General features: G+C 45.1%; 1 protein-coding gene across 1 annotated transcript in view; it reads right to left on the bottom strand.

Moving 5' to 3' along the window:
• Positions 1 to 13,829, bottom strand: part of CFDP1 (craniofacial development protein 1) — a 154,811-nt gene that overhangs the window by 56,093 nt on the left and 84,889 nt on the right. The window contains exon 5 of the mRNA XM_077455732.1: positions 2,353 to 2,478. Within this exon, the coding sequence (XP_077311858.1) occupies positions 2,353 to 2,478 (126 nt within the window). The remainder of the gene's footprint in view (positions 1 to 2,352; positions 2,479 to 13,829) is intronic.

Genomic DNA, 13,829 nt, shown 5'->3' with positions numbered 1-13,829 from the left:
ACCGATTAACTGTCTAATGAGCAACTTGGAAATGAAAAGAGATGCGAGATGCTGCAAAGATGAACCATATGAGTGCCACCTGCTAAGGCAGGGGTCTTCAATCTATGGCCCTCCATTTGTTCAGGAACTACAATTCCCATCATGCCTAGTCATGTCTGAATGTCAGAGTTTTACAATGCCTCATGGGATGTGTAGTTTGACAACAGCTGGAGGGTCGTAGTTTGAGGAGCCCTGTGCTAAGGTGTCTCAATCACAAAACTGCCTGAACATGTAAAACTGCTCAGTTATATGTATTTTAAATCCATCCTCTGGGAAACTAAAAATTATAGCTAGCAGTGGGGCTTTACCTGCATTATAAAGGTTTATTGTTTTAATTAAGGATGAGCTCAGGCGTGTTCGCAAGCCGCACATGCAAAGCCTGCCAGGAAGTCGGGACTGAGGAGCGCTAATCACAAGCAGTGAGACATTGCCCTGATGCGCGGCTGCAGAGATCAGGAATTGTCTCACTGCCTGTGATTAGCGCTCCACAGTGCCAACCTCCTGGCAGTTTGCGAACATGCCTGAGCTTATCCTTAGTTTTAATCTAAGGCAGTGGTATCCAAACTGCAGCCCGAAGATCGGTTGCAGCCCTTTTCTTGTCTTTATTTTTGGCCCTTAGGGCACTATTTCTCCCACGGACATTACAATTGGGAATAACTCCTCCCACTGACACCAATAATGGGACGCTATTCCTCCCGATGATACAATGATGGGTCACTATTCCTCTCACAGACACCAAAGATGAGGCACTGTTCCTCCCACTGACACCAAGGATTCCAATAATGGGGCACTATTCCTCCCGCTGACACTAGTCAGAGGGCACTATTTCTCCCACTGATACCAACAAAGAGGCAATATTCCCCAAACTGAAACCAATGATGAGACCCTCTTCCTCTTGCTGACACCAATGATGAGGCTCTATTTCTCCCACCAATACCAATGATGGGGCATTGTTACAGACAGGACATTTTCTAATCCTACTGGCCACAGTCCAGCCCCTGTAAAGTCTGAAAGATAGTAAACTGTCCCTTCAATGTGGATAATTAGAAGACTCTGGACAGCCGCACACCAAAACAAATTCAATGCCCTTTATTCATAAAACAGGATCACACCAAATGAATCACAGCAAAGCAACAACAGCTAACATGTTTCACACTACCAAGAGTGCTTATTCATAGAATATAGCTAAGCTATGAATAAGCACTCTTGGCAGTGTGAAATGCGTTAGCTGTTGTTGCTTTGCTGCAATTCATTTGGTGTGTGACCCTGTTTTATGAATAAAAGGCATTGAATTTGTTTTGGAGTGCGGCTGTCCCGAGTCTACCAATTATCCATATTGATTACATGCCGTTGCCTGCTCCCGGGTCTCTTCACTTCTGGAGGAGCTGCTCTTTGTTTTGTGGACCTGCCTGGAGTGGTGGTATTTCTCTCACTTGAATTTCTCTAAACTGTCCCTTAATTTAGGGAAATTGGAGAGTCCTGATCTGGGAGGGGATTTACTTACCTGATCCTCCCCTTCTTCCTGCAGCTTCTCCCCCACACAGTGGACTAGGTCAGGGATTTAAAAATAAATACGACCCTCCAGCTGTTGGGGAACTAAAAGCCCCATGAGGCATTGTAAAACTTTGATATTGACAGACATGAGCATGATGGGAATTGTAGTTTCTGGACAACTGGAGGGCTATAGTTTGGAGACCTCTAGGGTCTCAATGTCATCAAGAGCATGGTCCATAGCCCCGCACTGGACACGACGATGCAGGGAAACAATCCACTAGAGTGCCGGGGGAATGCCATCTTCAATGGAAGCGGAGGATCAGGTTCGTGAAACTGTTTCTGCTCTCCCATAGACAAAAGGAACAATTAACCCTTGCAGTGCAGGCACAGCCCCACTGCAAGGACAATTTTTGCACTTTAGCTTGGTAATATTTGGTCATTTGCAGTTTTCTGTAATGGTTAAACATTTGCTAGCCCTTCTTTCCTAACAGATCTTTGCTATTGCTGAGTAACTTTGGGTTACAGATAGCACTCCCATCATGTCAATAGGTATTATGTGACACCCGTTTACTTGCGATCCTGTAGTAGACTTATATTCTGCTCTGTCCGGAATGACCATTTACTGTACAATAAACAACCATGGAAGTCACTTCTACGCCCACTGATTTCCCCTTAAAACAAAGGATATGTCAAGAGATGACATGGTGATTTTTAGGAACATGCATTCCTCAAGGCTGTGCAAAGCTGGACTTATTGTTTTATTGCAGTGACAATCCCATTGGTAAAGAAATGAGCGCTATGACGTAGTGAAGATCTTACCCTGATCCAGCTGCCACGCCAGTCCTTGCAGGCTCTGGGGTCCGTTCTGGTTCTTCCTGGCCTTTCCCCTGCTGCTTGATGAATTCTTTGGCTTCCTTGGATGAGGAGTCCACTTCTTTTGTCACCCTGATGAGAATACAGAGTATATTGTTAATGAGGCATTTCAAGGACTCGAAGGAGAAAATGCTGTTCATCCAGACTACTATTTACCAGACACTTAAAATATCTTCCCTTTAGGGCCGATTGAAATTCTGCTTGTGAACCTACCATTCATCTCCACCGTGCAGAGCAGCCGGAATTAAGAGACGGTTTCAGTTTAAAGACTTTATACACACAGGAGCCGAGTGTGATCTAAGTGTCCAGCCTGTGTTACTGTTCTGCATGCATAAACATTGTGGCACAACTCCCATTCACAGTCACTTTGCATCATACTCCTGGACCAGTTCATGGTGACAAAGGGCAAAGGGAGCAACATCAAAGTACAAATCATATTGTTCGTCTTACTCACATTCAGACATTGCTTTTTTTGGCCACCCTTGTGGGTCACAGGGGTAAACTTTTGCTCTCCTGTGACCCAGATTCCGTCAATAGAGGGCTATTGCCTGCTATCAGCTGACATGGCAGAGCCGCTCAAGGCTCTTGGAAAGTTCCTGACAATATTGTTGTGATCCACCCAGCTGCCTGATTGACAGTTGAGAGCCGGGGCTAGCTGCTCCCACCCCCTACCCAGCACTCCAGTGTGCGCTGGAGAAGCAGAGTAGAGACCGGTGGCTGACTGTCACTGCTCCAAGTCGACAGGGAACTGAGCGATCAACGGTTATGTAGTCTTTGGGCTTAGAGCCAGTGCAGGACAGCTGTAGCACAGAACAGTTAATAGCAGAGCTAAAGGCAGTACATTGAACAGTTACAGTGACATCATCTTGACACAGCCAATCAAAATCCGCAATATCAGAACCTGGAAGAAAACTGTCCGATGGGGGAGCTCCAAGACACTGGAGCGAAGAGAATAGTTTTGATTTAAAATACTGCAAAAGCATGTGCAGCTAACGCTTCTTAACACAAATTTATGGGAGACAAACCTAGGGAGCTTGTACAAACAAATCATCAGTCACGTCTCCCTAAGGCTAAGCTCACACTAGCCCAGGGGTAGGGAACCTCGGCTACCTACCCTGCACTAGCCCATTCTCTGAACAGTGATCAGCAGTGGATCGTTTTTCAGAGCATAGATAAGCTGCCACCGTCAGTTGTTCAGGAGGTGATCCTGCTGTCTCCTTAATGCCTTTTTTTTGGCTGACTTGCAGTTTACAATGAGACCAATGTACTGCAACCGTGAGACAAACATTTTGCTAGCAGTTGTGGTGTGGCACCATTTACATGAATGGCTTCATATGACAGACCATGCCATCTGTCAAATGATGTGGTAAAACTGCCCCCCCCCCCATCAGCCACTTGTGTGCAAGAGGCTTAATAAGGGAGCATAAGATTTAATACAAGTGGGTGAAACGTCTTTTATAACAGAGGTCCAGATATAAATGTTGTGTATGCACTTAGTAAACTAGTGACCCTTTTGCTTTGAAATGTGCTATTCAGTAGTACTAGTCCATCTTATGTGTTACACCCAAATAACTCCTTACAGAATAGGAGGTTCTTCTCCACACCGGCCCATCATTTTTTTAGTTCAATCCGGTGTATGAAAATAATTACAAAGCTTTCCAATACTTCAAATCTCTTTGCGTGATTATAAATCCGACAATCACTATAGCCGAGGATGCCCTTTTTCCTCCCTTTTTTTTTCATATTAGCAATTAAGATTGTGGCAATAGCAATTCGGGCTTACCCCAATATTTTCGAAATAGATGGCGACATTTAGAACTCATGAATGCGCACCACTTGCCGATGACTTGTTCGTTTTTTTCACTTCCCACCACACAACTCTTCCCAATCTGCTCTCTCAAACTCGTTCGAACAAATTTCAGAACTATTAGTAAACTTGGATAAGTCTGAGAGAACCAATATCAATCTGGATGATTTAGTCCTGCAGAGTATTAAATTGCAATATTCATTTTCCTGGCAGACCACTTAATTATCTAATTAAGGAATCAATCTAACCATACATATATCATTACTCTACAAAGCGAACTACTCTAGGTTATTTGACAAACTGTAAGAGCCGGTTCACAATTGGCAGACCTGGACCTTACGTATCCATAAAGGTATTATGAATGTAGCCTTGGATATTCTAGGTGGTACTTGGTCCTGGAGGATCAAAAATTTACCCTGTATCCTCCCCCCTATGCTTTCAGAAATGTGGTCAGGTGGGAACAGTCCTGCGTGGATGGTGGAAATGCCCCAAAGTTAGAGGTTTCTGGATAGGGGTTCATTCCCTGATCTACTCAGGGACCATGGTAAATATCACAAGGACTGCCAGGTCTGCAAGGTCTAGTGATGACTGCATGGCATTTCTACAGGCTAGATTCTTGATGGTGACAACAGTTGACCATCCATTCGTAGAGTTTGATAAAATGGCCACTTGTAGTCTAAACAGTGACAGGGTGCCAATGCAGAAGAGTACAACTAAGCAGAAACATAGGGTTTTCACCCTCTAACAAGAAGCATTGATGCAAATTTAAGAATACTAAAAACTTGCATTACAATACACACGTTAATATATATATATATATATATATATATATATATATATATATATATATATATATATTGGGTTTACCTGATAATTTATTCTTCAGTAAAATAAGTGCACATACTGTAGCTCAATTTTGAAAAATTTATATTGTCATAATTTTGGCCAGGCTGGAATGACATCCTTCTATGCATGTATAGGAGTTCATTCATCTAAGCATTGCTGAAACCGTATCCAGGAGTGTACAGGCAGGTAAGAAACTTACAAACAAATGCCAACCACCCCAATCTATAAATGGCCTTTGCAGCAGGGTGCAAAAATTCCCGGCTCACTTACCATCCAGTCTGCAACAAACTAAACTAACCCTGTCAAACAGTTCACGTTAAAACAAGGGGTTTAGTTTGCACATGCCTGCAACTACATGCATAAGCTCCCACGCCATGGCACCACATTGTACTGCAGTCCTAACACTACAATTTTGAGAGTCTCCAGAGTTGAAGCACATGTATAATAATGGATAAATTAAGGGCAGGAATGCCTGGAGGAAGCTTACCCCTCCTTAGCCCTTGTACACACGGTTGGAAATTCCGATGGAAAATGTCCGATCGGACCCTGTTGTCGGATAATCCGACCGTGTGTGGGTTCCATCTGACTTTTTCCCGTCGGAATGTCCGACCAACAAAGTTTGGGAGCTGGATAAAAAAATTGGGCGTGGCTTGGCGCGCGGCGGGGATGGCAGCCTAACTGAGGAGCTCCGTCGGAACCGTGGCCCTAGCACGTCTAATTGCACTGCTTTTTCCCCAAAGATGAACAAGCAGCACCGGAAATTCCCACCACACCCGCTCCCGCCGCTCCGGGATCGCAGGCAAGGAGAGAAACATCTCTGATCTCTTCAAACATCAGGCAGCCGCCCTGACGGCCACGGAGGGAGACAAGATGGCGCCGATGCACGCCGAGGATGACTTCAGCGAGGACTCACAGTCGGCAGCGGAGGACGCCAGCAGGAGAGGTACCCGCACTAATCATCCCCTCACATACGAGGACATGTCCGGCTTTGCGGCGGACATTAAAGCCTCGTTCTCTTCCGCCATTACTGACCTTAAGACCAGCTTTCTGGTTCTGCAGGAAAAGATGGCTGCTTCGGAAACGGCAGGGAAACAGAGAGACAAACAGATTACCAGATTGGACAGGGTGGCCAGTGCTCATGCTATGCACTTTATTGAGATGAATAGACATTTAGAGGATTTGGACAATAGGGGAAGGCGTAACAATATTAGAGTGCGCGGTATACCGGAGTCAGTCATGGCTGAGCAAATTCCCGCGGCACTGCAGAGAGTTTTCAATACTTTACAGGCCGGAGGACACGGGTATTGAATTTGTTAGGGCCCACAGAGCCCTCAGAGCCCGAGGTCCGGATACATTACCCCCTCGGGACATTATTTGCCGTTTGCAGAGCTTCTCTCTCAAGGAGGATATTATGTCCAGGGCACGCAGGAATGAGCAGATCATTTTTAATGGGGAAAATATCAAACTCTTTCAGGACCTTTCGCAAATTACCCTGAAAAACTGCAGGGCTTTGCACCCACTCCTGGAAAAGCTGTGAGAGAAGGAGCTACGCTATGCATGGCGCTTCCCCTTTGCTCTGTCAGTCACGCACGGGGGTAAACAATACATCCTGCGTACCCCTGAGGATCTTCCAGAATTTTGCGCAGCGCTCCAAATTGAACCGTTGGATTTACCGGACTGGTACCAAGAATTCTACCTACCGCCCAAAGAACGGAGCCCGCCTCATTCTCCTCTGACCTCTCCGGAGAAACACCACTCTAAGAAAATGAGACAGGGCCGCCATGAGACACCGCTATCGGGCACTCCCCGGGGTCGCCCACATTCCTCCAGGAATCTGATGGAAGACTAACAGGTTTGAGTAAACCATAGGGGCGCCTCGACATGCCCGCTTTGGCTCATGGTTTCTCCTCTGGATCCCATTTGACTTACTAGTGCTGCTTAACTCAGGACTCCTATGTCCCCTTTTTTCTTTTTGTTCTGGTTTTAGTCTCTGCTTTTGTTTCCCACATTTTTCCACCCCCTTTTTTTATTTTTGTTTTTTTTGAGTGGACTACCAGCGCTATTGTACTTGGCCCTACCCCATGATGGGTTTCCTGCTTGTAAGGGACTACGCAAGACTGGTAGATGCTATACTGGCCTGACAGTAAAATGGAGCCCTTACCGGGCAGTGAAAGGTCGCATCCCACGGTTCTGGGCGGCTGTACGGGACTGCATGGAAGAACACCCTAGTCCCCCAAGATCACTGAAGGGCTAGTGGGCAGGGGGGTTCTTTCTTTCTTATGGATCTCATGTGCACCACTTTTGCTGGGGTGGTCCTGTGGCGCCTCCTTAGGGGGCGACACACGATTCATCCCGGGCTTTTGAAGGTGACATTCTCACTCAGCTCACACTGACCTGGAATAGAGTTTGATGCCTCTACTGAGCTCTCCCACTAGCTGACCCCCTTGCTTTAGCCAGGATGGGACACCAATGCAATCACTACTGTTGATATTTTTTTTGAATCTCGCTCACAGTTTATCCCCCTCCCCTCCTCACCCCCCCCCCCTTTTTATTTATTTTTTATTTTTTTTCCCCCCTCAGTGCAATTTAGACAATTGAGCACCTCTCATTGGCTCAGTTGGGCCACGACCCGACTTTCCGTTTCTGATTGTTACAGGTTTAGTTGTAAGATTGTTTAACCTCCTCAGGCTGTGCAGGCACGCGTGCAAGTTGGTGTGTGTGTCGTGCACAGTAGGTGCTGCTGTTCTCGTTGGGTGTCTACATTGACCCCACAATAGTGCCTCGAGTGGATCCAGTTGGGCCCACCTGTATACACTAACTTTGACCCTCCGGGACGTATTATACGTCCGAGGAGGGAGTGACTTATACCCTCCACTCTTTTTCTCTCTTGCTCTTCTATTTCTACCTATCTCTCCTGCTTTTTTCTCTATCCACAACTTGGGGCTATAGAGTGTTAAGATTTCATTTGTATGACGGTCTGTTTGACATTGTTTTCCTCTGAGGCTTGATTGCAGGAGCAGGCGACCCTCTCTCTCTCTCTCCGAGTCTTCATAATGGCATACACCGATCTGGGCGGTTCCCACAACGTTAAAGGTCTCAACATTCCTGAGAAGCGATCCATCCTATTGCGAGAGCTCAGAAAAGGTAGGCCAAGCTTTGTTTTTCTTCAGGAAACACACTTCCAGACAAATAAGGTGCCCAGGCTTACTGACTCCTTTTTTGTGGAAGCTCATCACGCCACCAGCGAGACTTCTAAATCTAAGGGGGTCTCGATCCTGGTGAGCAGAGATGCCGATTTTGAGCTCTCGGACAAATTGGTGAACCCAGACGGGAGGTTTATCTTCCTCAAGGGGTCTTGTAGAGGGGCTCCTCTGACACTAGCGAATGCTTATTTCCCCAATACTGCCCAGCTTACATTCTGCCACAAATTGATTGATGAGCTGACTGGTTTCAGCACGGGTTGCTTGATCCTAGGGGGGGATTTTAATGTCCCCTTGATTCCGACTGAAGATACTTCCACTGGGAAGACGACAGTTACCTATAGAGTTCTTAAAAGACTCAAGCAGCTTATACACTCGTTGAACCTGATTGACACCTGGCGCTACGTGCACCCCAAGGGTAGAGACTACTCCTTTTTCTCCATCCCCCACAACCGACACTCGAGAATTGACTACATTTTTATAACACAGAGAGACATACCTTCATTGACGGGAGCCACTATAAGGATACAAACCATTTCGGATCACTCTCCCATTTCCATTACGCTGAACTTATTTACACCCCCACCCAAATCGAATATGTGGAGATTGAACTCCTCGTTGTTGACAGGCCCAGAGGTGCTCCCCCATCTTACCTCTTCATTAGTAGACTTCTTTAAACGCAATACCGCCCCGGATGTCAGTCCCATGATGATTTGGGAGGCCCACAAGTGCTTTATTAGGGGCGAATTGATCCGAATAGGCACACACAAAAAAAAGGAAAGAAACAATGAGATAAAAAGATTAACAGATAAAATTCGCTCTCTAGAAACCCTTCATAAACAGTCCCTTGCAGTAGACACCACAACCGCCCTATTGGAGTTTAGAAGGTCCCTTAAACAAATTTTAGACACCAATACTAGGAGATTCCTTTTCTTTAAAAAAAAGATTTATTACGAACACGGAGACAAGACAGGTAAGATACTGGCCAGAGCATTGAGGACCCATTCGGCACAATATAACATCAAGGGCATTCAGAATAGGGAAGGTAAAATTGACAGGGACACGACTAACATAGCACGACACTTTCATGAATACTATACAAATCTATATAACCTCCCTTCACAACACAAACCGCCAGAAGTGCAGGCCAACAGATCCCAAGCCATAAAAGATTATTTGAAGTCCGCCAATCTCCCTACACTCAGAGACAACGATGTTGCCCAGCTAGAAAGACCTATTGACGCGACGGAGCTTCGATCGGCTATTAGAGACCTAAAACCTGGTAAGAGCCCTGGTCCTGACGGCCTTACTGCCATTTACTACAAGACGTTCACTGACTTACTAATCTTGCCTCTCCAAAACGCCTTGGGCGAGCTGACCGGACGAGACCATGTCCCAGACGATTTCTTAGCGGCGTATATTACGGTGTTGCCCAAAGAGGGTAAGGATCCCCTGATTTGTTCCAGCTACAGGCCGATTTCCCTACTCAACATTCACGTTAAGCTTATGGCCAAAATCATAGCCAACAGGTTGAGATCCCTGTTTTGTGACCTGATAGGCCCTGACCAGGCAGGGTTTATGCCTGGTAGGGAGGCCAAAGACAATGTGATGAAATCTCTGAACCTACTTCATTTGGCCCGCCAGCGAAAGATCGAGGGTTTTCTCCTGTCGACTGACGCGGAGAAGGCCTTCGATCGAGTAGCATGGGACTATATGCTGGAGACGTGTAGACATGCGGGTCTAGGCCTCAATATGTTAGCATGGATATCGGCCCTCTACAAGAACCCGCCCGCAAAGCTTAAGATTAATGGCACGCTCTCAGATACAGTCCACATAAGAAACAGGACGAGACAAGGGTGTCCCTTGTCCCCCTTACTCTTTATTTTATCACTGGAACCGTTTATTAGGCACATCACGTCGAATGACTCTATTCATGGTTTCCAGATCAATCAACGGGTGTTTAAAGTAGCGGCCTACGCCGACGATCTTTTGTTTTATTCAACTGACCCGCATGTCTCCATCCCGTCACTAATGAAGGAGTTCTCCATTTATGGTTTCCTCTCCAACCTCAAATAAAATTACTCTAAATCTGAAGCCATGAACGTCACGCTAAGTCCAGACTGCCTGACTAGGACCCAGAATAACAGTCCCTTTAAGTGGGACTATTCGGCCATAAAATACCTAGGAATTTGGTTGACACCTCAATTATCTTCAATCTATGATCGCAACTTCCCCCCTCTCCTTAAAACCATAGATGGGGAGCTACAAGACTGGCATCCCAGACATTTTTCCTGGTTCGGCAGGGCAGCCATCTGTAAGATGACAGTCTTGCCGCAAGTTCTCTATCTATTCCTCACTTTACCCATTAAAATACCCCAAAGTTTTTTCAAAGCCCTACATGCTCTACAGATGAGATTCATCTGGGCACACAAGCCCCCACGGCTGAAATCCACTCTTTTGATTAGACCTAAAGCCAAAAGGAGGTCTGGGTATCCCTGATTTCAAAGGCTACTACCAAGCCGCGCATATAGCCCGCATAATAGATTGGCACTGTCACCATCAATTCAAAGACTGGGTCACCATTGAGAGTGAGGCAAGCGTGATTCCCCTCCGCTTCTCACTCTGGATACCCATATCTAAATATTCCGCAGCAGTGAAGGCACACCCGCTTATTGGCACCACAATTAGAATTTTTCACGAGCTTGCTAAACATTCCAAATTTTCCACCCCCTTGAGCCCTCTCACCCCTTTACTTGACAACCCTGACTTCCCGCCTGGGATCAACAACCATTTCCTGAGGCCAACAGATTTGGGGAAGCCACTCCTGGCAATGCACTGCTTTGCTGACGGAAAGATGAAAGACTATATGCCTTTCAAAACAGACAGACAATGGGACTCCACACATGCCCCTTTGGTCGTATTTCCAGATGCGTAGCTTTGTCAATTCAGCGGACCGTATTTTACAAGAGGCCTTACGGAACTGGAATCGGTTTGCTGGAGGGGCGATCCTGTTCCGAAAACTACATCGGCCTCATACACGTGGGTACAAAACCTGAGATCACGAGACGACAATAGACTCAGAGAGGTGGAGAGGAACTGGGAGTCGCGATCACTGATAACCAGTGGGAAAAAGCCTGTATCCTGTCTCACAAGTGCTCTCTAAGCACACGAATGCAAGAAACAGCTTATAAGATACTATCTCATTGGTATGCAACGCCGGTGAAAATCCATAAGTGGTACCCACAAACGTCTGACAGATGCTGGAGATGTGGCACTGAAAGTGGCACTTTACTCCACATCTGGTGGCAATGTAAAGGGTTGGCACCATTTTGGTCCAAGGTAATTGAGACGATCGCTCAGATCACGGAGATCAGGCTCAGATTGGATGCAGCATGCTGTCTATTACATATTTCAAACTTTTCTTTTCAGAAGTATAAAAACTCGCTTTCAAGACATATAATAAACGCTGCCAACTCCCTCATCCCTCTCTTCTGGAAATCAAAAACTATTCCCACTTTGAAGGATTGGCTGAATAAGGTGTCTTACATTTGTGAAATGGAGGACACGGCAGCCCAGTCCAACGAACTGGTAGCTCGCTACCACAAAATCTGGTCTCCTTGGTTTGCGTTCAGATACTCTCAGGCCTACGCTGTGTTGCAGCTACAAACTTGACCTGTCTGAGTATCCTATGGGAACTAGGGGCTTGAAGGGACGTGTAAACCTGGACACATGATAGTTAATATGCTAGATTACCTGATCTCTTACCTAGAGTCATTTTGCTATCGTTGGGGGAGGTCTTTGCTGTACCCCCCCCCCCCCCCCCCCCACTCTTGCTCCTTTTCTATCTTCCTTTCTTTCTAACTGCCCTTAATTTCTTTTCCCTGGACCACAATGAATGGGAAACTCCATCAGTACGGTGGTTGAATTTGTACAGCTTTATTTAGCCTTAATTATTCGGCTAGGTTCGGACACCTCCTGATATGACCACAAATGGATACGTTTTACCTTGAGTAGACAATGTTCTAATCTTGTAGGCATTTCTTGTATTTTCATTGCCCGGTATTGTTTATGTGGTATTGGACAATTTCTGTTCTAACATGTTTTGTATTTTGCAAATAAACTTTAATGATAAAAAAAAAATTTCGGACAACATGATCCCATCAGACTTTGTCCGATTTGTAGAGAATTCCGATCGGACAAAGTGCCGCGCATGCTCAGATCAAATTACAAGACCAAAGCTATTGGCTACTAGCCTGAATGTAGTCCCGTTGTAACCAACGAACGTCATCACGTTCCAAACGATCGGATTTTCCGTCAACTTTGTCCGTGTGTATGCAACACCAGTTTCGGACAAAATCCGTTGGAAGAAATCTGACGGATTTTGTTGTCGGGGTGTCCGACCGTGTGTACAAGGGCTTAAAGGTATAGGAATGCATTGGACGCCCAGCAATAGCACAATGGCAGAGAAAGTATCCAGTGCATCCCCTCACCAATACCAGTTTGGCTTTTTTTTTTTTGCACAACCACAGGACAATCGTTCTGTAAGACTATTGTACTTATGTACAGTCATTCCAGCCAGGCTCTTACGTCTTACACCAGATTTTGCCTGGAGGCTGCCAATTTTGTTCAAATACCAAAGACCACCAATTTGGATCATCTTCTAAGATTTGTCAGCCAAGAGGTGTCTGCAGAGTAAACACAGCTTACATGATCCTTCATCAATCCAACCGTAAACAGGATCTGGCAAAGATCTTCAAATGTTTATGGTTGGTCTAAGCAAGAAAATAAGCAAAAAATAAATAAATAACAACAACAACAACAACAACAACAACAACAACATGCCAAAAAGTGTGATCACACTGTATGCACAGCTTTTAATGCAGTCCCAACTTTTTTCTACTTTGGCAAAGTCTTTTGCTCGTTTCCATGTGCACACTAGGTGGCAAGCAAAGCGCCTACTGAGAATATGATGAAAGCTTCACTTTAAAGTAAAGAACAGTCATCGCTGACCACGCACTCGTTTCCTAGCAACAAAACACAAGTGTGACATCATTGCTGAACCCCTTGAGGTACCTGGATAATTTAAACACTACATCACTGTGAATTTTTATAAGATCCAAAATTAAAAGCATATTGGAATGTTAGCCTTGCAGCTGCAAAGAAAAAAATCAGGAAAAAGCAAATTGTATAGTTTAATAAACAGATGGATTAAAAAAAAAAAAATACGAAAAAAAAAAACTGACCTTCCAACTAAAAATGTATAGCAAGTGAGAAATAATATCCGATAAACTATTCCCAGCATGAATCCAACACCTATTTATGCAAGTATGACCTCTACTATAGAATTATTTTATATATATATATATATATATATATATATATATATATACATATATATATATATATATATATATATATATATATATATAGAGATAGATAGATAGATGGCGGCGTCGGAGGAGGGGAACGAGGACCGCTTCGGGGGCTTCAATCTCAGGGAAGCAATTCATAATGAGCTAGTATGCCATGCATACTAGCTCATTATGCCTTTGTCTTGCAGGGGTTATTTT

The sequence above is a fragment of the Lithobates pipiens genome, unplaced genomic scaffold (genome assembly GCF_037356315.1).
Source record: "Lithobates pipiens isolate NorthernLeopardFrog02 unplaced genomic scaffold, aLitPip1_a1.2 Scaffold_10, whole genome shotgun sequence".
NCBI lineage: Eukaryota > Metazoa > Chordata > Amphibia > Anura > Ranidae > Lithobates > Lithobates pipiens.
This window is presented reverse-complemented; position numbering and strand designations above follow the sequence as displayed.